Raw genomic sequence first — 23,329 nt, forward strand, 5'->3', positions numbered from 1 at the left:
CCTTCAATTCCCCCAGGAGAAAACAAGTTCCCCTTTATACTATAGCTCATATTATATTTTTAAAAAAATTTTAAATTTTTATTTGTATTTTTATACCTAGCATTTATAACAACTTGGAAGTATGGTGATTTGTTTGGGGTCTGTTTCCCCCTCTGGAATGTAAGCCCCCTGGGGAGCGGTGACACTTATTTCTTCATCACTGTATCCCCAGTGCCCAAGTATCTGTCATGTTGTAGGCATGCATGGCACCTTGGTTGAACCAATGGATGAATAAAAACAGGTCTCATATGTTTATTTGTGAAGTACAGCCTTGAAGACAGCTGTTGTAAGAAACGCAAAAACACCTACCCAAGCTATTTAAAGTTTTTTTTCTGTTCCTTTAATCATCCCTCTTGGGGTTGCTTTACTGTATATCCACATCATAGAATGATCCAAAGAACAACTCAAGAAATGAACGTAGAAAAGCAAAAGATTCAGAAACTATTACACAGGGATAAGTATTCATTAGCTTAAAAGAAAAAAAAAGGTGGGGGGGAGGTGACGGCATAGTAGTCTACCCATGACTTTTCATTTTCTTTGCTTTTCCACAATGAAAATAGTAGTATATTCCTGAAAGTTGTGCATATTTCGATATGTTTCTGGTTAATGTAATAAAGGCAATCATACCTTCCTGTCTGGTTCTCACATTCTGTCCTTTGTCTACTACAGAACTCTGATTACTACTTTCAAGTTCTGTTTCAAAGTTAAATAACCAGGAAGAGAAAAATATTACTTATGGAAAATTTACTCCTTTCTCCTTTGCCTCTTATTATCCTAATTCATCTCTTATTTTATATCACTGTTACCCACCCACTAATGACAGGGTGGAAGCAAGAGTGCCTCTCAACACTTCTCTGCCAAAAAAACAAAACACAACAAAAAACCCAACTGTAATTCCTTCTCAGTGAGGGATCTAGGCTGTCATCTGGTATGGCTTCCTCCTCTCCCCGGTGTGAACCAGTCCAGAGGGATAGGCTGGAATGTGGGCTCACTTCTGAAAGGCAGCTGTACTATGGGAACCAGAAGTTGAGAACAACACTGTGAGGTGTTTGGGGAGAATACCAGGGAATCTTGGCCCTACCACTGTTTACCTTCTGACTCCACCCCCAGGCCTCAGGCTTTCCTGAACAGGAACTTCCATTTAAGACAAATGGGCGTGAAGGAAGACCGACTGGGGCCAAATCCTAGACTGCAGATGAATTACTCTGTCTTTTCAAAAAAAATGTACTGACTTTTGGAAATTTCTATACCCACCAACAATCTCAGAAGGTAAAGTAAGTGGATACAAAGGAGCAAGAGGGCTTTCTCATAGGTGATGATATTTTTAATTCTATAACCACGCGTTTGGCAACAGGTGGAAACGAGGGCCAGGAGAACACTGCTTTCGAGTAGAAGGAAGGGATAAAGGGCAAACCTGCCTGAAAGTTAGGATTTTCCTTCTGCCACACGTGGGGATGTCTCACCTTGAAGTCTAAGGACAAACAGACAGCTCAGAAGCACAATCTCATTCTTCACAGATCTAAAAGTCCTTCTGGCATCGAATGTTTCCTCCAATGATGTTTTAGAATTTTTACTCCCCATAATCTTGTAGGGCAAGTGAGTAGAATAAACTCTGCAGTGCTAGCCCTTTGTGGGACTTCACTTTGAGGACACCCTTTTATCTAGAGGCATTATAAAGACCAGCTAGCTCCTAGACAGAGATTTAAGAGTTTTCCAAAAAAGATTTTAACCTGGCACACTGAATAATGCAAATGGACCATTTTCCTTCATGAGCATCATTTCTTCCAGAGAAAGAAGGCAACCAAGTTGGACACATTCTAGAAATTCACTCTGGGCTTCCTAAGTAGTCAGGTGTGAACAAAAGTATTTAGGCAGCAATCCCTGGGAGCACCAAAGCTCTACATTTGCTCAAAGGCCAAGTGTCCCTATCTGTGGTAAGATGCTGTCAATACATTTTCATTCTTCTAGACTATGCTCTGCCAAAAGAAAAAAAAAAAAAAGCAATCTCATGCAACAATAAAGCCTGCTAAAAACATCTAATGATGCGGTAAAAGTCGATGAGGTAAACATCAGGTAAGCAATGACACGTTTGCAAATATATCATTCAAAATGAAACGGAATAGGATGTAGTTGAATCTTTCAACAACGAATTATGTTTACTATATGATGTGGTGATGTCATTAGGATATTTTTCTCCCTCCAAAAGCAAAAAGGTAAGTAGTTTAAACAGTTTGATACTGGCAGGTATCCCATATTGTTGGAAAGCAAATTTCTTATTTTAAAGAATTACAACCAGCAGAAATGACAGATTTTTTTTTTTTTTTAAACATAGTTGTTGGCTCCCTGTTTTAGGGAAATGGGAGTGTCCCAGGATTCCATGTGAGGCAAAATAAAATTCTAACAGCTTCTTTCCTCTGTTAAAAATTCTCTTTGGTCTGTTTAGCAGTTGGAACTTATTGAGTGCCTACTATGTGTAAGGTATAGTGTTAAGAACAAGGAAAAAATTGTGGCTAAAATAGGGTCTTATCTCACACAGCTCTGGCAATCTAATGGGAACGAGAGTGCACAGAGTCTTATGAAAACCCATTTAGCCATTAATATTGTTTTGAGAGATGTCCGTTTTTTAATAAAAATGCCACCCAGAAGCGAGATACTTCTGATACTGAAATGGCTGTTATTTCTTTTACAGTGGCTGCTTCATGTGCCTGGGTGACATTATGAAAAGCAGGTTATCCCTCTGCGTTCTTGAGATCTTATTTATTACATGAATTGTACCGTGTGCTCCAGGAAAGCAACTATGTGAAGATTTCTTTAAGATATTTATGTTAGCATGAAGCTGAGCAAGGGTTAGAAGATTTCAGTTAGATTTCTGAATTGAAAGCAAACAAATACACCCAGATCTGTGTCATGGCTCACTTATTTTTAAGTGTGTGGGAGACTGTTGCAAAATGAGAGACCCTTATTTGATTAGCATATCCTGTGTCTTACTTCAAGCCAGACCAGAAGTCTCTAGCATTTGTGTTTTGAAGCCTAATACACAGTTTCCAGGTTGAATACTGAGAGATGCCAGGGGATGTCAGATTGTTCTACACATCAGATCCTTCCGGTGGCCTGCTTGGCTGTTCTTTTCAGAAGGGAGATATTGAGGAGGACTGACGTGCAGAAAAGGAAGTGCCATGAATACTAGCAATATGACCATGATTAACAGGTAGATTTGGGCATATCACCTCAAAAATATTCATATGTAACAGTCACCCCATATCTTTTACATGGTCAATTTTCTAGATTAGCAATATTTTATCCTATTATGCAAAACAGTAATTGGTAAGAGTCCTAACAAATGATTTGTGACCTAAGATATATTCCTGTATTAAAGTGATATAAAAATTCTATCAAATTAGCCATACTCGATTGATTTTGCCAAATATGCAGAGAATTCTTAGCCGAATTTAATTAATCACCATATTTTGGGTTTGTAAAGGGTGTGCCTCAAAGGGTGTGAGAGAAGGTCAAATTCTCTTACTATCCAAGACAGAAAAGTTACTTATTTATCAGAACCAACAGGAACATGTAATTCCAAAAGCTTGACCATTGTAGTATATAACCTTCCAGAGATGATGCCACAAACGCAAACACTTACCTGATATTTTCTGCCACCTCTTCAGAGCCATCTAAAGTGACTGCATTGTAGGATTCTCCAATGCGCCCTCCACAGGGCCTTGTGAGCTGGGATGACCTTTTATGAATGCCTGATTTTGTGGCACTAACAATCTGGTCCCATCGTAAGGGACAATGAGCTCTATGGGTGATGCCCTTGCTGATTCACTGCCCATCTCTACCAAACAGTTTGCTTACCTATCTTCTGAAGCTCAAACTCTGTAACTATTTAGGCTAAAATGTCTTCCCTTGACATCCACACTAAAAATCACTTCTGGTATGCCTGCTTTGACTAACCACTGTGGCTCATAATTTGACCTCCTAGAAGTCTTCCTCACCTACCCAATCCAGTGGCTCAGAGAATTAGAGTTGTCTGTCGTTTGTAACAGAGTGGACCTTTTCCTCACTGTGTTCTAACAGCTGGAGAAACTGCTACTTCCAAACTCCCATTTTTCTAGTTAAGCAGTATTTATCCTAATCAACATTCTGTAAAACGTGAACTGCCCTCGATAGAAGCTTTTCCATCGGTTGTGGAAAACCAGCCCACTCAGCAACTGTAATTAGCTTTCTTTCTGATAACACTGCCTACTTTCAAAATTCCTCAACTAGCAACACGCAAGGAACTATCTGGGGCTCTTCCTTTAAAAATTTCGACGTAGGGATCTAATACATATTATCCATTTTTTGTGTGCACGTCATCACTTCCTGCATAGCTTCCTCTTTGTTTCTAACCAAATCCTGCTGTCCTGTCTAAGCACCACACAGAGCGACAGCCTCTCTCCGTAGATGCATGTCCTCCTACGCCTATTTTGTTAGGTTCTCTCCCACATTCCTGACCCTTGTAGAGTGGTTCCGTCTCCCACTCAGCTTTACCTATCAGTAAAATAATGATTTAACAACATTAAAGTCAGGTTAAATAAAAAATAAAAATGTAATCCTTCCACATCACTCCAAGTTAAATATTTTACTATTCTATATTTACTGCTTTTCTCAGTCTAAACTTTTCATATTTGCAACGGTAAGTCTTTTTCTCCTACCGTTTTCATTGTGGACCTTTCCCTGTCTTATTATGGAATCTTTTTTTTTTTTTTTTAAGTGGCTACATAAGGTTCATTTTGAAATGGGTTTATGTACAGTTTCTTTGTTGTTGTAACTAACACTATATGAACATCTGTGTGTGTATCTTATTTCTCTCTTTAACCGCATTAGTGCCGACTGCTAAAATGGTGGTCAGGTTGTATGGTAACACTGGCTCCAGACTAGTCTCCCTGGTTTGAATTTTGGCTTTGCCATTTGTCACTTAGTGACTCCAGGCAAGTTATTCAATGTCTGAGGTTTCATACTCTGTGGAATGGGGATAGTAATTGTACTTATTTCATAGGATTGTTACAATTAACATACAAAATGCTCAGAACAGCTCAATGCACAGTAGCTATTGTTATCATACTATGACGACAGGAGGAAGTCAAATGTTTGAATTACTACTCTTCCTCTCGCCTTTGAGTTCTTAAAACAAGTTCTCAGGAGAGGGACTTCTGGTTTATTAATGTTAGAAACATTTTTAGAGACTGGCCTGTTTTCCGTGGACTTTGATTTTTGTGAGATTTTAACAAGCTGGCCAGGGGTTGCCGCCTTGGCTTCACATACAATGAAGAAATGTTCAAGTTGGAGTTAAGGATGAAGTTACTGGCAAATGCCTTTCAGAAAACTGTTTCACAGTAACACTTACACTTCCCACCCAAGGTCCTTATGCTTTAATAAAATTTTACTCTGCTATTTATTGTTCCTCCCTGGCAGAACCTGATAGCGAAAAGGTATATAAAACTGATCTGAGGGATCTGCTGTAGGCTGGGTATGATCGATGGAGCCCCATCACCGGCCTGGCATGGCACGCCAAGCATCTGAGGCTGAAACAGTGGCACATTTCCAGTTGAGATCCCTTGTTACTTTTTAAAAGCTAGACTTCCCCTCCACAGTAGAGAATGAGTTTGCGTTTGGAGCTGTAAGACAGCCCTCTCCCCACGGGCCACCCAGGAGTATTCCAGCAGTTTCACGGCAGTGATTGTTCTTCCTAAGAGCACAGCCCTTGGAGCGGCCGTCTTGACAATACACATATTCAGACTCTGCTCTATGTACACACTGGGTAAGGGAGACAGGAACACATCGCAATCCCAGGGGTGTGATCACATTGTCCTAAAGCTACTACCAGGAGCATCACACATGTCTTCAAGGGTTTCTTTTGTCCAGAGCTGTCAACATTTTCTGTTTTTACAGAGTAACAATAGCTTAAGACAAACATTCAAGGAACAAAATAGGCAATAAAAACCCGTGACAGATTTCTAGCCTTTTCGTTAGAGTCGTAATTTTTCCTCTAAACATTACCTTTCTGCCTTCTGGCATAGGACAATGCCCAAATAATATCACCTATAGACAGAGACTTATGAAATGTGGGTAAGAGCAGTTCTCAAGCCCTGCTGGGCATATACCCAGTCTGAAAAGTCAGAATAACACAGAAACAGATGTAAAACAAGCTGAGGTCTTTGGACAGAGCTGGCCAGCAGTTATGCACTTCACTGGAGCCCTTCCATGACAGACGAAGCTTCGGGCTGTGGCAGAACGATGCCAGCACAATACCGAGAATATAATGACTCACATATCCAGGGCTAGACACATTTTTCTCTTTTAAAATTCTTCGCCCTTAGCACACAGGAACGTATTCAGACTCCGATAACATCATGGAGAGGTCCAGAAAGAAAGATGAGTAATCACACTGCATCCTGCAGCACTGAACATATATGTGGACTTTGTCCGTGTGTGTGTGTGTGTGTGTGTGTGTGTGTGTGTGTGCGTGCGTGTGTGTGTGTGTGTATGCGTAGGCAAAAACAGAAGGCACGGAGCAAGCACTCTAGGATAGTTCCAGCTAACATGCCAACGTGCATTCATTAGTCTTCTCAGAGACTGTACTCTCTTCCAGGCAGGTACAGGAAGAGCATTTTTTAGACAAAACCCTGAATCATGACCATGAGTGACAGTGCTGTTGCCTGGGGCATGTCTCCTAATCTGAACATCTGGTCTAACTAACAAAAACTCCCCATCCCTTGTTTCTAACATTCACTGTGTGGGAAACCACCACCATATGATTTCCCCGTAACAGAATTTTTATCAAGTAAATATTAAGTTATTTCAAACCTCTGTGAAATTCACCTGGATTGTCTGACAAAGCAGTCATTGGTTCTTTAACCCTGGTTCGGAACCTTCCATGCAAATCTGATGTACTGCAAACCAGCTAGCACTCAAAACCAAGATAGAAATCAAGACAAATCCAAATAAAAGGACAATGCTTCAACATTTTCAGGGGAAAACAAGAGACTGGATGGGGAAGGATAGAGGGGATGGCCTTATGAGTAATTTTTTTCCAACACAAACTATTATGTATATTTAAGAAAGTTTGCTGGAAGATAAAGCCTCTTTGGAAATATGGTAACATCAGGGCCACCTGGGTGGCTCAGTCAGTTAAGCGACTGACTCTAGGTTTTCAGTCAGGTCACCATCTCATGGTTCTGTGAGTTTGAGCCCCGCATCAGGCTCTGCACTGACAGTGTGGAGTCTGCTTGGGATTCTCTCTCTCTCTCTCTCTCTCTCTCTCTCTCTCAATAAATAAATAAACTTAAAACACAAAATATATGGTAACAGCAGGCACCAAAGCACAAGATTTTTAAGAAGCAATTTCAGAAAATAGATTGCATTGAAAATCCTGATGTGTATTTTCACAGAGCTATAAACCCGTACTACATTATGCACATGCCCCCAGGACAGGGTGGAATATGTCTGGCGCGGGGAATTCAGCCACATCACTCTGGTATGAAAAGAGCTGGCAGAAGAGTGGGTGGCACGTGATAAGTGACAATTTATGTGCAGATCTGACCTCCTGCTTAGCCACCTAGAGACTTTCTTAAGACCGCTACAGTTAAGATGAGTTCACTGTTCAGTTTGTTAATTTTCATAGTGTCTTTTGGGGAATGCATCTAACGTGGGTTTCTTTTCTGTACTTGCTTGGCTCCAATGTCACAGGCAAATTGCCAGTTGTGCAAGAATCTGAGTACTCTGACAGAAACCATCCTGGGTAATTCTGCTTATGCCGGCTCAACAACTTGCATCACTGATTAAACCATCCTCTGACTGTATTTATGAGACGTTATGTCTGCCTAGCAATGAGCCTACATTATTTAGACATTAAAGTGGAGGCTCATTCAATTTACCCTTGCCTGACAATATTTTTGTTTTTCATCTGGCTCTACTGAAAATAATATATGCATTCCTTGGAGAAACCCATGGTATGCAGTAGCCATTTAGGCAATTTGAGAGAGCAGTATCTAATAAACAGACTGGTAGTCAAAGAAAATTTTCGTATTATGTGTACCAAAAAAGGGGAAAAATCCAGAGAAGTTCAAAACTGCTTCAAATTCTGTTGTGGCTCTCAAATCCACTTGGGACTTGTTTTGGGGGAAAAGTTGAGTTGACTGGAACTATCCTTCCAAGGCCCACAGTATACATTTCAAACTCCTGCCTAAAGGCAGTTCAAACTCGTTTACATGCAAAGAAGTATTCAGAGAAACCCTCAAAATAGCCATGATTACTGTGATGAGCGAGCCCTACGTGAAAAAATGCTCTTGGAAACCACTTGGTAACCTCTGCTGTTATAGGGCGATGCACAGGCTTTCTGTGCCTAGCACAAAATTAAAAATAAAACAGCCCCTGCTGCCAAAGAACTTGCAGTCTAGTTGGGAACTAATACATAGAAAAAAATCAGGAAACGTTAGAAAATGGCACAAAATCAAGTTCTGATTCAGAACAGAGAGAGTGACTTGACTGCACCCCCCCAGCAATGATTCTCTGGAAGCAGAAGGAATCTGTTTCTTACCTCCCAGGTGACACCTGGCACAACTTAGAAGAAACTATTCTCTACTAGTTGCAAAGGTACAGAGACTCCTACAATCATTTACATGTGGTTTGGAAATCAAGGTCTTTTTTTCCTTGAATAGGTATGACCAATAGTCTTTAAACCCACTTCAAAGAAAACAGTTTAAATCATACAACCATGAAGTCCAATCTCGATCTGTGACACCCTGAGATCTACTTCATTCAGGAAACTGGTAGATCTTATCTCATCTCAGACTCACACAATAGCAAAACAATTGTGTGCAGGGGTATTCTTCCTTCTCGAACTTTCTTTGTTGTACGTAAAAATGAACTGAGAAAGTAAAGTGGTCACTGGTGGGTGGATGAGCAGCCCTTCAGAGGGACTAAGAGCATGGGGTCCTGACACTGATGACATGGGGAAGTGAGGAAAACACCAGGAGTCGGCTGTGCACACGTGGTAACCTCAGAAGGCCCCGCGGGGTAGGCTTTACAGAAAGCTCCCACGTATTAAATTTCTCTCTTGTCTTTACTTGGTTGGAGGGTAAAAACATCGCTTTTTATTTTCTTTCAACTCAAGTGCTGTTGATGGAAAACAAAACGAACTTAAAAAACAAAAAGGAAGCTCCTTCACAAGGTTGAGTTCCCTGGAATAGTGTATTCCAGGTCTTTTTATTGCACGCTCCAAACTTGTGCCCTCAGGCACTTCAAGTCCACAGGCAACCCTGCAAACTGTGTGCTGTTGGGTTTTAGCATGCCAAGATGAAGTGCGGTCTGTGGTATCACATGTACTTACAAATAGGTTCTTCCACGAAGTGAGACTTAACTAGATACAGAGAATTAAAGTAAATCTCTAATCACCACTACCAGCCACCCAGTGAAGCATGGAATACTGGGGCTACAGCAGAATAAATACTCAACACCAGTTACACATGCACAGCCTAGTGTATGGGGTAAAATGGAAATGTCTTCCAGTTGGTGGTCGGCCGTTAGCACACGAGCGTGTGAACATGTAGTATTGTCTTGGTGAACAGTACAGTGAAATTGATACAAAACCAACAAACATATGGCTGATGTACTGTGCCGGGATGAAAACAGGAAGATGAGAAAAGTTTCTGCCTTCAAGGAGCTTCTGGTTTAGTCAACTGACACATTTAAACATATTAAGGGGACACAGAGGACAACCCAACTGAACAGGGGAGGCTCTCACATGAGGAGGCAAGATTTGAACACAGGCCTGAAGGGTGAGGGTTGGAGAGCCAGGTTAAAGGGAACTGGAGGGAACTAACTTGGAGACCATATGAGAGAAAGCAGAGAGGAACAGGGCAGCATGGCATGTTTGGAATACATCTGTAGTTTGGCCCGGGAGGACGGTACATGGTAAGGCAGAGAACAGAGAGAGGGCTCAAGAAGTAGGCAAGAACCCTTTCACCTCTGGCCTTCAGTGACATTCTAAGAGCCTGGAAGGGAGAAGGGGGCTTTTCGCCATAAAATGACACAGAGGCCTTTATTTCATCAAACTCGGTGGCCGCAGGCAGGGAGGGTATCTGGGAAAGGAAAGGCTAGCTATCAGGCAGGCAATTAGAAGCCTGCTGTAATAGCCTTGGTGACAGAGAAGGGGTTAAACTAGGTTGCGGTGGGAGGGATGGAGGGGAGAGGGTAGGTTCTAGAAGTTATCAAGAGAAAAAAAAGTAAGGACTTGAATGGCTTTGTACGTGAGAGATGACGGATGGTGCGGAAGGCAGAGCCCAAGGTGACTCGACCCTGAGTTTCTGGCTTGAGTGCCTGGCTGGGTACCAGTTCCACTCACTGAGAAATGGCTAACTGAAGAAGAGCAGGATTAGAAGGGAAAGGGGGCTCGTTCCTCTTTGGAGACAGTGAACGTGTGGTGACTGAGACCAGGCAGCCTGAAGCTCAGGGGAAAAGCCAGGGTGGGAGATGAGTGCTTCTGAATGTACATACCAGCTGAAACCTTGAGAATGCATGACGTCTATTAGAACTGTGGAATTTGGGGAAATAGCAACAATTAGGGTTTAGATAGAAGAAACAAGCCCACAAAAAGAGAAGGAAGTAACACAAGATGGGAGGAAAACAGAGAGATGGGTGAAAGAGACGTCAAAGGAGGACACGTCAAAGGATGAGTAATGGACCAGCAGCATCAAGTATAGCAGACAGACAGCATCACAAAGATAGAGAAGCCTCCAAATTGGATAGTCAGGAGCTAAGTGTTAAGGGCTGAATTGTGTTCTCATGGCTCCCGCCCCCCAAAAAGGCTGGCATCCTAACCCTTGGTAACTCATAATGACAGAACTCTTATTTACAAGTAGAGTCTTTATGGTTAAAAAGAGTGGGTCCTGATTGAATGACTGGTATCCTTGTAAAAAAGGGGAAACTTGGACATGGAGACAGACATGCACAGGGGGAAGAAGGCATGAAGAAACACAGGGAGAAGATGCTCATCTACCAGCCAAGGATGGAGGGAGACCCCTCCCTCCCTGCCAACACCTTGACCTTGCACTTTCAGCATCCAGAACTGAGACAACACATTCCTCCTGTCTAAGCCACCCAGCTTGTGGTACTTTGTCACAGCAGCCAGCAGACTAATATGGACAGTTTACCACGCAAGACACAAGGAGAAGAAGTCAGGTTGGGGAGGGCTGAGGTATGAATGTAAGGCAGAAATGGGGACTACACTCTTAAAAGGTTTATGTGAGAAAAAAGCTAGAGGGACCACAGTGCTTAGCTTAATTTAGTTTCAAGATCAAAGACACGTGAATGATCTCAAACACAAATGGATAAATGGATAGATTTTTCCGGGAAACTATTTCAAATTTAAAACGTATTGGCATAGTTCATAGTTTTGTTCTCTGTATTCTGTGATTTAAAAAAAGGCCTGTTGTAGTAATGGTCACAATTTTTGTTCCTAGTATTATTTGTGCATTTTCTCAACTTCTCTACCAATTAGTCATGCCAGAGATGTTACAAATTGAAAATAAAGGTTTTTGTGTTTTTTTGGAAAAAAAAAATAAAGGCAAAAGACTTTGAAATTATAAGAGAGGGAGGGGATAACTGGCAGAGCAAGGTCCTGATGGGACGCGATCAAGGCCACAGCTTGGGACCCCCTGTTTTTTGAGACTTCAGGGAAGGAAGGAGTTAAGAATGGGGATGGAGGTGGTCCTTGTTGGGAAGAGGCAGGAAGTTGATGATGTTTCCACCTGTGATTTCAATTTTACTCATCAAGTAAGAAGCAAAGTCATCTGCTCAGAGTTGACAGGGGGTTAAGGAAGAACCGAGCAGGCGGGTGGAGACTGCCGCCAGGGAAGGATGAGAAAACTGAATGAGGACCAATGATGCTGGGGGTCTGGTCATGCTGGAGACAACATTTACCTGCCTGGATTTAATAGAGGCAGAGGAGGCGGCCTGTTGTAGAATTAATCCAGGTTTAGCATTCTGCAAAGCAGGTGTGACCAAGGTACGGGTACAAGAGAAGTCACGATACTGTTAAAGAAATGGTTTTAGCACTCAAGAACGGAGATGAGGTTTGGCAGGGATGGAAAAGTGGTAAAGAAAGATCCCTCTGTATTTTGGATCAGGTTTAGTGGGAGCTAGAATGAGAGCGATCTTGGAGTGAAAAGCTCGTGAGGTGTGGTATTCTTGGTCATGACAACACAAGGCAGAGAGCTGGGAGGAGGTGGTTAGAATGGACTGGACAGAAGGGCTGTAGGGACTGAGGTCCGGGCTCCATAAGGGGTGCACGGTGACACATGCTGAAACCTTCCACAAGAAAGGCAGGAAGATGGAAAGTACCTCGGCCCTCAACGGACAGGACTGCAGGACACAAGATTTACTGAGGATGATAGTGGTAAGATGGGGAGTTACAGGATGGCCTGTCTACCAGAGAAGGAGGGGCTTCTACAAGTCAGACCCTCTGTCCTACTGGGATGGCTTCCATTCATATTGAAACACCCAATGTCTGGAAGAGACACATTTTTAAGTCTTATTTGTAGGATCAAAGAAATAAGTTTTAAGAGCTAAGTGAGAGTATGTGGTTCTTGATACATCATGTGCTAAAATTATAGAGACATTACATAAAAAACTACTGATAAAATTTTAGATAAACAACATACCAGAAACTCCAGGTGGTGTCTTAATGAATTTTCCATTAAAATGACCAATAACGGCTTCGCACTTTTCTGTTGATTCCATCCTATTCATCCATAAAAATAAAACACACGTTTAGAGATCTCTTAGTTGTCATTTGGTTTTGTGCATGTGAGCACTCTTACAGGTTTACTAGATACAAATGAAACCTAGCAAAAATGTGAAGAAGAAAAAGTGGGTTTATTCTTTTATCTAATTGTTATATGTGTACTTCTGTCATAAAATGGAAACTGGTCTCCACAGAGTACTTTCTGAATCATAAAAGAAATACATTATACCCAGAGAGTTTAATATCAAGCACATCAAATGTGTCAGTTTTTTCTACTTGTTGGAAAACTGGCAATCGATACACAATAGTCTTTCTTGGTCATGATATTGAATTAAAACAGAAATGCCAGCTCAAAATACGACTGTATTTATTATTGCTGCCAGAATATTAGTCATTTGATGACCTTTCCTTTTATATAGTCACAAAAGGACAGACTCAAAAGTCATGATAAGAGCGAGTGAAAATCACAGGACACTCCTTGTATGGTTTTACGTTAGCTTCAGGTTTAAAATTAAGTCAGCAAAGTCAGTTATGTACCTTCTTTGTCACCCTGGCTTCAGAGAATGAACAGAGGACGGAGCCTAACTTCACAATTTATTCTACATCTGCAGGTGGCTAAAAACGTTTGAGAAACATTTCAGGGAAATTACATTATTTTGACTTTTTTTTTTTTTTTTTTTTTAAATGGAAGAAACACTGAATAATCTATTCAAAATGCACTACACTCCTGATTACCCAGAGAGTTACATCTTGGTTTTAATGGGTAGTAACAGTTTTAAAAAGCAATAGAATTTAATTGGGTTCCATCTTTGGATACAAAACTGAAACTGCTTGATCTGCTTTCTGAACACCCACAGAGGTAAGGGTTTTTAGATGGTGCTGAGCTTTTCACTGTTTCCCTTGGACCTTTGAAGCAATGAAGGGTACACTGGAAATGCAAGTTTTGGTGAGTTTCCACCTGTAGAAATTTTAGTTTTGTTTTACAATTATCTGGCTGAACAGAAAGAGCTGTTAGCTAAAAACCGGAAGAACCGAGTCCCAGACCAGTGCTTGGAAGTGTGGTGAAAATGCAAACATTTCTTCTTTGACTCCATTTTCTTACATGGAAAATAGTAAACAATGCTGTTTGTGTTGATTTCACAGGCCTATGGGAGACATGATGGTCACCAAATAGAATACTGCATATGAAAGTAAAATGCCAGCAGTTTTTCTTCTAAAATAAAAGTCAACACATTGAAAGATATAGATGTTATGTGTTCCTGCACAGTATGAATAGGTTCCTAAATAATGTAAAATCAGTTTTCGTGCATGGGCTTTCAAATTAGAACTATGTCAAAAATCAAAGCTCCTTCTGTTTAAGATTTTTCTGTTGGAAACCAAATTAACCAATACACTGAAGTATCCTTTCTGGGGAGGAAGGTATGAAAATAAGCTGTAAGGGGTCCCTGGGTGGCTCAGTCGGTTAAGCGTCTGACTCAGGATTTCAGCTCAGGTCATGATCTCAGGTTTGTGAGATTGAGCCCTGCTTCAGACTTCTGCGCTGATAGCGTGGGAGCCTGCTTGGGATTCTCTCTCTCCCCCTCTCTCCTCTGCCTTCCCTGCTCTGCTCCTACTCTCTCTTTCAAAATAAATAAATAAACTTTAAAAAAAGCTAGAAGTGAAAGCACTTTTAGATATATCTGTAACATATTTCTTAAAAAAAAAAAAAACTAATCTGAAGCAAAACTGTAAAATGTTACAACTGCTGTAGCAATTTGTGGTTAGACAGGTGTCCAATCATTGTCTTACTTTCTGAATGTTTGAAATAATCTAATCCATTGACTTTATGATGAATCAAATTTCCATCTAATAAGAAAAAGCCATACCAATTTATTTATGAAATCTAGGAGCCTATGATTGTTACTTTTAAGAAGTTATAGGCATCCTGGTCTAATTAATCAAAACATTAAGGACACATATTTTCAAAACTATTGCTCATGTGGTATTTCCTTGCCCTGAGTCACCGAATATTTAGTGTCCTCCAGTTCAAGAATCCTAATGAACTCCCAAAAGATCTGGAAAAACTACCAACCAAAACTTACACATTTACATTCATAGTAGAGCTGGCTCCCATAACCCTGCCTCTTCTCTTCTGGCTCGACTTTTATTTTGCAGGAAACTTAGCAGAGCTATTGTCACTGACATGATAAAGACACAGCAGCGTGCTTACCTAGCAAAGCCAACACCACGACTCGTACCACTGGAATCACGTAGTATCCTTGTAGAAATAACTTGTCCAAATGGCTTGAGCATAGTTTCAAGTTCTTGCTCATCCATGGACAGTGGCAAATTAGAAATATATAGGTTAGTAGGATCTTGTTCCTGTTGCTAAAACAGAACAGAGAATTGTCCGTTAATGTCGAACTGAAGTTGAAGTATTTACGTTAACACACTTACTTTTCTTGAGCCACTCTCTCTGCTCAAGTCCTTTTAGAGCGCTACCTAGAGAGAGCATGGGAGCTACAGAACACCTAGGTCACCTTGGACACTTGAAAACAGTGTCTGAAGCTTGGACAATCTGTGCAGGTCGGACATGATTCCACTGCATCGTTCTTAGCAGATTTGGGGGTGGAATTGCTGGCATGCACTGCGGAGCTGGAGAGGAAGCCCTCATTGAACCACACTCTCAGCTGTTTGCAGCGCTCCCAAAAATAACCAACCTCTCCTCCACTACTATTTTTAGGAGCCCATTTCAGGCACACTATTGCACACAAGGGTAATACTGTGAATAATTCAATCCAGAAACAGATAACGGATTCTGAACCAAGGCATCTAAAGTCCACTGGGGCTTTATCTCAATCCCCTTCCTCTGCTCCATGGCAGGGTCCTTACTACTTACTTTTGAGTTGTGATCACCAACGGGGAAAGGAGAGCCCGTAAATTCACAAAGACAAATAAACTCAAAGACATATAAAATGATAAACTCTAGGCAGAGCAAACTTTAGAATCTGCATAAAGGTGAACTCAAGAGTAAATGGGGGAAGGGAGGGTGCAGAATCTCAGGCACCCTCCCAGGCCCACAGAATCAGAAGCTGCATTTTAACAGGATTTCCAGGTAATTCATATGCATATGATGTTTAAGGAGCAATAATCAGATCATTTCCCACTCACCTTTCCTTTGCTCAGACAGAATCAGCTGAAACCAAAGATAGGCAACTGAATTTTCTGAGAACCAGTAACTACTAGGTATATTTACTAAGAGCCCAGTGTTAAATCATCAGAGAAAAAGCTTATATGACAACTGGAATATTTTCTGACCACGTTAGAATCACTTCTAATCACTTCTGCAGGATCACTTCTGCAACTGTAAGATTGGAATTTTAATTTAATTTTAAATCAGGCTTTCCTTTGATCTTACTAACCAAGTGTATCTTTACACACTGAACTATGCAGGCTTATGATTTTTCTTTAATGAGCACTTTTAGTAGTCATTCATTGATATTTTAGCATTAGGCAACAGAATGGCAAACTCATATTTTAGGTGTCCAAAATGCACAGTGCTTTGAAGCATACACATATTTGAATGGTACAAAAGTCTCTACTTTTAAATTTATCCTATCATTAGTTAAACCTGAAATGAAACCCGTCCTTTTATGTCATCTGGAGTAAAAGTGAACACTGACCTTTTGTGATATACTTACCTGGTAAGATTTAAAATAACAACCTGGTATCCTAGGACCTGGCAAATGCTCTGGTATTCCCAAGCATTCAAGTTATCAAATCTGGAGAAACTATGAGCAAAAAGTATTGTCCCTATGACCTCCTGGTTCTGACAGCGGGCAGCAACATGGAACCAGGCCAGTCCCAAACGTGTGCAGCAGAGGCTCCAGGCCTGGGAGTCCCTGGGGTGTGTCAGTGTGGGTGGATCCAAAAAAAAAGTGAAATTTTTCAAATGCTCACTAGCAAGCCAAATACTTAACCTCATTAACCCTTCACAGACTGAACAAAATGCTAACTACTTTGCTTTTAGCTGAAATTAGGATCAGCTCAATGTGGAACGACTGATTATTTTATGCTGAACAAAACTTATCTTTATATCTTTAAGGTATAAAAATTGGAAAGTGATTTAATAAATGCAAAACACTAACAGATAAAGTGTTTGGAAATATAAAGAAAAGGAAAACAGTCTTAGGTATGAAAGTTTTCAAATGCTTCTGCAGTAGGGTGAGACGGAAAATGTTCTCTCCTTATTTTCATTTCACTCACTACATTTGCCCCATTAATTGCACAGCTCCTGGGTTAGTCATCTCACGTGGGCTCTACCCTCCCAAGTCCCTGAAGATTTCCTGTGGTGCAGAAGGCTCTATTTGTTCCTATGGAAGTCTGGTCCTTAACTGGCCACTACAGATGGAGTCCTTTCTCTGAGGGTGGGTCCTGATGAGCCCCGTAGCCTCCTACAGCCAAATGATGTGTACAGCATATTTCATGCATCCCAGACTCGCATAAAATAGCCTTGACTCCAGTCCCGTCTTCCAGCTGCTTATAGTTAAGTAGGAGAGATAGAAACACAAGTAATAAGTGCTATGACAGAGATGGGTACAAATCACAATGGGAGGACGGATGGGGGGGAACGTGTCTTGGGAAGACAGTGAAGACTTTCCGGAGGGCATGACACTGAGTTGAGACTTGGGAAACAAACAAGTCGTTGAGGCTGAAATCAGATTGTGAAAGGCTTTCTAAAGAATTTGATTCTACTTGGTCAGTCACTGCTGTTGAAACTTTTCCATTTCAGTGCTGCGAACAGCAAGAAGGACTATGTATCCTGAGGAGTCGGCAGGCAGAGGCCAAAGTAACCTTGCCAGAGTGCAAAATTTTTTTGAAGCCTTGTGTTGTATCTTAGAATAAAAAAAAAAAAAAAAAGTCATGTAAATGTTGCAATCTATTCCCTAACTATTTAGGTTTGTTTTAGTATAGAAACAGTATTTCTGACCTCATACTTTCAAGTACTACTGATACTCTGGGGAGATAAGCCGTGTTTATCCTGTGATTTCATGTACTGGGGTGGGGGAGGGGAAGCAGGAGGAAGGAGGGACTGCCGTCCATGAACTGCAGTTAGAAAGCCACAGTCTGACAAACGGGGAGGTTCCAGAAGCATGGAAAGAAGGAAATGATATGATCAAACCTATCTTATGAGAAAAATCTCTGAATCATGCTTAGTCAGATTCAGAATAAAGCTGGGAACCCCCTAATTAAAAAGAATGAAAACCCTCCCTGGGCAAAGATAGGGCCTAAAAAATGTTACGTAAGAAACATATACCACAAATATTGTGGAGACTTTTCTATAAGTTACAATTATAACAATTAAATGACTAACATTTAAGAATGTTCAGAGGATATTTGTCATATGTGAAGTATTTTTAAAAGGGTTAACAATGTAGGTACAAAATACTTCCTGAATCCATGTTTTAAAATACGATTAAAATATGTGTAAAATACTACATTCTTTAAAGTCTTGATTCAACCTGAAAATTTACCAGTGAAGAAAAAAATAAGCACTAAAATCAGAATCCAGAAAGAAACTGAGCTCTTAACCCATTCATTGGTAAATAGTGAGCTAAAAGTAGCCTAAACACAAGTGAATATTTCCTATGATTTTAATACATTTGTTTTCAACAGCAACAACTCAATTAGTTTTTTCATTTGGGATGATCTTTAAAGCTAATGCTATTTATTTTTCTTTTCAAATGGTCAACTTATCCTGCAAACATTAGCTACAAAGTTGCAGTAATTAAAAAAAAAAAAAAGAAAGAAAGAAAAGAGAAGAAACTCCAGGCTGGCAGGACTGGCCACAAAAATATCTAATCCCCAAAGTGTCCATGGATCCTAATTACCACACGTTCATAGTGAATGGAATATATAATACTTGTAGTGAGTGGGGAGTGGTTCTTGAATGAGGGTAATTTAGTTTCTTTAAAATCAGTGACAACCATAACTCTGTTTTATTGCGTACAATGTTATGTCCCAAAAAACAATTATTCTGTAAATTATGGGTGGCCAAACATAAAGTGGGGCCAACAGGCCTCTTTATATCCATCCTTAGGCATGGAAAAGGTTCAATGGCTTCTCTAACAAGTAGAAAACTAGCTCCCACATTGGCCATGAGAGGGATAAATGGCCACTAATGTTCACTTGAGTAGAAAAGCAGGGCTCAGAGGTCCCGTGTGGTGTAAAGCACTCAGTCATCATCTGAAAGAAATTAACAAAAACCTCCCTGTGCATGTGGAATGGTTCCTAACATGCAAGAAAGGGACTTGGCAGGAAGACCAGACATCTGTTTTCCCTTGTACTGAATAGGTTCACCAACCAGCCGAGAGCTGCTTACAGGCATGTGAATGCAAACTGCCTGAAGCATGGTGGACTCTGTGTGGAAGGGGGATTAAGTTCCTGCTCCTTTGCCTATTTACTGGGGGAAAAAAATGTGCTCGCTCACCACCAGGCAAAGAACATATGATGGCCTGCTGACTCCCAGCAGGCCTTAAGAGGTAGTGCTGAAAGGCCTGGAGAAGTCATTCTATTAACAGATATTACCAATGTTGATTTGGTTGTTAAGTCTTTTTAGCTTGGTATCTGAAATGTTCTCTTCTCTTTACTGATTCTGAGTCTTCTATTCTAAAAACAAACACATCTGAAACAAAGCCAAGATTAACAGAAATGGGAACGGCCTTGAGCCTTTGGCAAAAGCTTTTGATAAGTTTCATCAGGGTACTCTACAGACAGAGCTCAATAAATCTAATTTTTAAATGTCCCATTCTTGTCACTATCTGCTCAAGCTAGGAAGAAAGTTTTTCTCTCACTTAGTTGGCTTCTCTGGTCATCAACAAAATAAACATTTAGTATCTACCCTATGCCAGGTACCAAGAAAGGTACTGAAAGTTAAAACATGAATAAGAAACCATTTCTGCTGCTGAATGCTCTCCACTCTCAATTCTGCACTTCAGTTCTGAGTATCTGGGGAGTCCTTTTTTCAACCCAGGTACCCAATGTGTCAAACAATGTTATATGCTTCCTCACCCTGAACCCCACACCCCACCCCCTGACTTCCCTGGAATGCACTTTAATTTTTTCTAATTACATAAGAAATCAAGACTTTAATATGTAACAACATGAATTTTCAAAACCTTATGTAGTATCCTGATTAATTCACTAGCAAAAAGTGGATGGCAATGGGTCCCTTATGACTCAACATGGGAGCCAGACCTTAACTTCTTTTAAAAAACTGTCTCCACAAAAGGTGCATGCCAGGTGCTCCTTTATCCAGACAGCATAAAGGGATGAAGTCAATTCCAGATCTTCAAATCCATGGTGCCATGCTACAGAACAATGGACCCTCTAGCATTTAAAATATCTTTTGTAACTTTAATGATATGATAAAAAATAAATCAGGTCCAGGAAACTCAATCTTTCCACAGAGACCTAAAGAAATTCAGAAATTCATGAAGTGCAGGATGTTGGCACACTGCCAGCATCTCTGAACCTACGTACTGTTCCTTCCCGACAGATGATGTAGAGCGGGATCACTCTTCCCAGCCAATTTACACTACCCAAGTCTCCTAAGGAGGCCTTTGAACAGTGCTCATTATCAATCCACAGGAAAGTGGCGTTCAGGTGCACTGTTGACATGTGCCAATCTAGACCCAGTCCAGTTTTGACTAAATGCAGCGTAAAGAGTCCTTCAAAACAGTGGTTATTTCATAGACCACGCTGCTTAATATCACTGGCACTGAAAAGATGCCTAGGTAAGTGCTCTTAGGGTTGCTTTAAAGAAGGCCTTTGCATTTGTAACAGGTTGTTCAATAGCCCTCTTTCTAACTTGGTTTCAGCAGAAGCCACAAAACAACGGTTGGCACTCTGACATTCTGGAGTGAGAAACCAGACCACCTAAAGAGAGCTGCTGAGAACTGGTTTGGGGTGCTTAGCTGACCACCCACCTCCGTCTGGCTACGAGAGACTGGAGAGGCTGAGGATGAACATGTATGTGGAGAGAAATGCTGATGTGTTCTGAGTCTCACCATGTGGGCTGCTTCCCTATCACTGCGAGTCAAGCAAGAGGGGTTTGAACAGACCACTCAGGAGGCTTGATCTGTGTGCCGTGGAGCTTGGTGGATACAATGGATCAATGTCCGACTTAAACCTGAGGAATCTAAAAGGCAAAAGGCTGGTTGAAAGGGCATATAAGTGTGGTTAGTAAGTTACCTACTCTCCCACAGACAGTTGCCAAACGCAGATCAGATGAGGGCCACGCAGGGTAGAACTGGCCCAGCGTTGTGTTAAATCCTTCCAAGAAGGCAGCCTTGAAGGGCAAGGAGGTCTCAGCAGAAAGGGGCTGAAGTTAGACTCTTAGATTATCAGGAGCTGAGGCATATATTTACCAGTTTCGAGGAACCACGGGAGAAAGATCAATTAGGGGTGGTGGTGGTGGTGTAAGAGATCTCTGAAAACCTCCCAAAGCATTCCATGAAGGAAAACATTAGCTCTCTGTCTGGCCAGAGAAATTAATACCAGATTAGACCACTGTCAGGTCAAGAAACTTTCCCATCCTGTACCACTGTTCCAAGGTGGTGGGGCGGGGGCATAGGGGGCAAGAAATCACAGTTAGCTGATGGAAGCACAGGAAAAACAAGCTTGGGAAACAGGAGAGAAACTAATCATGCTCCTATCCTGCTGTAGGCTTACAAATTAGGGCAGACCTGAGCTGGAAAAAGGGAGAAGCTTCAATGGGATACTCAAAGTTTCATGAAAAAAAAAAAAAAAAAAGTCCAAACAAGCCAACAAAACCCACCAGGACCGGACATTTAAATTACAGGCATCACACATACAACATCAGTAATGTGTTCTTAAAAATCAGATGTTCAGCATCAAAATGTTCATTAGGATCCCATTCCACATTATTTCAAATAATAAAAAATCATAATGTATTACACATTAATCACCATCCTCAATTTCCTAAAATGTCATTACTTATTTTCCTATTTTTCTACAATTTCCTAAAATGTGAATTGAATACAAATGTGGGTATGTATATACCCACGTAACAGATGGTTGTATTGGGATATAAACCTTTAAAACATTGCTTCCTGATCACCAAGTAATCAATACAGTTGTTAGCAGACAATTGCAGTTTAAGCTGTGATTTCTTTTAGCACCAGTGACAGCCGAGACACCTATCTCTTTTGCCCACTCTCAGCAGTTTTCAAAACCTCTCCATGTGATTCTGACATTTTACAAACTGTACTTAGAACGTAACTTGAGACTCCCTATACAACATCTTGTTTAAAATATCGTATTGTTTGGTGTAAGTACATTTAGAAATGGCTGAAAATGTGTCGAAAGGTAATTCTATTCCGTGATGTTTGGATATAAAAAATCAAGAGGCATTCTACCGAAAAAAAATTTATCAGAAAGACCTGGAATGAAAGAAGCAATGGAAGGGACGTTTTAAGATAATGAGAGTGGCGGGAAAAGTCATGGGACCTGCCCTGGATATTATCCATGAGAGGATGAAGCAGGAACTTTATAGAACAGAGGAAATGGACAGAGTAGAGGGAAAAATAGAGTTGTTTTTTTGACTGTGTCTTGAAAGTCCTGCTTATAAAATGTACGGTTATCCATTGTTTACAGAGGCAGATTAAACATTCTGTAAATCATTATACAACACAGGTACTGCACAATCATAATGAAATATATTTAAAATCCTCATAATCATGATCTTTCAATAATGCCACAGGGAATTAATTACTCTATAGTATAGACAATCTGAAAAACATGATACTTTATAGATTTGTTTTTTTTTTTTTTTTTAAATGTTTTTTTTGTTTTTGAGAGGGGGAAAGCACAAGCTGGGGAGGGGTAGAGAGAGGGAGACACAGAATCTGAAGCAGGCTCCAGGCTCTGAGCTATCAGCACAGAGCCCGAAGCAGGGCTTGAACTCACGGATCACGAGTTCCTGACCTGAGCCCAAGTCGGATACTTAATCAATCCAGCTACCCAGGTGTCCCTCAGTTTATTTTAACTTCTTACTCTGGAGTTTGAGAAAATCTGAAATATGTCCAACTTATGTCCAAATATTGGGGCGCTTGGGTGGCTCAGTCAGTTAAGTGTCCGACTCTTGATTTTGCGGTTCATGAGTTTGAGCCCTGTGTCAGGCTCTGTGCTGACAGTGTGAAGCTTGCTTGGGATTCTCTCTCTCCCTCTCTCTCTCAAAATAAAGATAAACAAACATAAAAAAATATATCCAACTCCATTCAAAGCTTTAAAAATATTAAAAGTCAAGGGCTACTTTAGAAAGGTGATTCCTTTCAGTAATTCCTGACATCTTTCATGATGTTGAATCTTTGAGTCAAGGTAAATGTCTATCTTGGTAGGGGCACCTGTGTCCTTCAGGAGCCTCAAGGTCTTAGCAGGTAACTTATCTCTTTCCTAGAACCCTTTAACTTCTATAAATCTTTCCTTCTGGAAATGGGAATGTCC

The 23,329-nt window shown here is 40.8% G+C and overlaps 1 protein-coding gene across 14 annotated transcripts in view; it reads right to left on the bottom strand.

The window, feature by feature from the left end:
* RBMS1 (RNA binding motif single stranded interacting protein 1) overlaps positions 1 to 23,329 on the bottom strand; it is a 215,787-nt gene that overhangs the window by 12,474 nt on the left and 179,984 nt on the right. For all 14 annotated transcript variants that reach the window (XM_042994549.1, XM_042994548.1, XM_042994557.1 and 11 more), the window contains 2 exons: positions 15,033 to 15,190; positions 12,741 to 12,820 (listed from right to left, as the gene is read on the bottom strand). In XM_042994549.1, the coding sequence (XP_042850483.1) occupies positions 12,741 to 12,820; positions 15,033 to 15,190 (238 nt within the window). The remainder of the gene's footprint in view (positions 1 to 12,740; positions 12,821 to 15,032; positions 15,191 to 23,329) is intronic.

The sequence above is a fragment of the Panthera tigris genome, chromosome C1 (assembly GCF_018350195.1).
Source record: "Panthera tigris isolate Pti1 chromosome C1, P.tigris_Pti1_mat1.1, whole genome shotgun sequence".
In the NCBI taxonomy this organism is placed as follows: domain Eukaryota; kingdom Metazoa; phylum Chordata; class Mammalia; order Carnivora; family Felidae; genus Panthera; species Panthera tigris.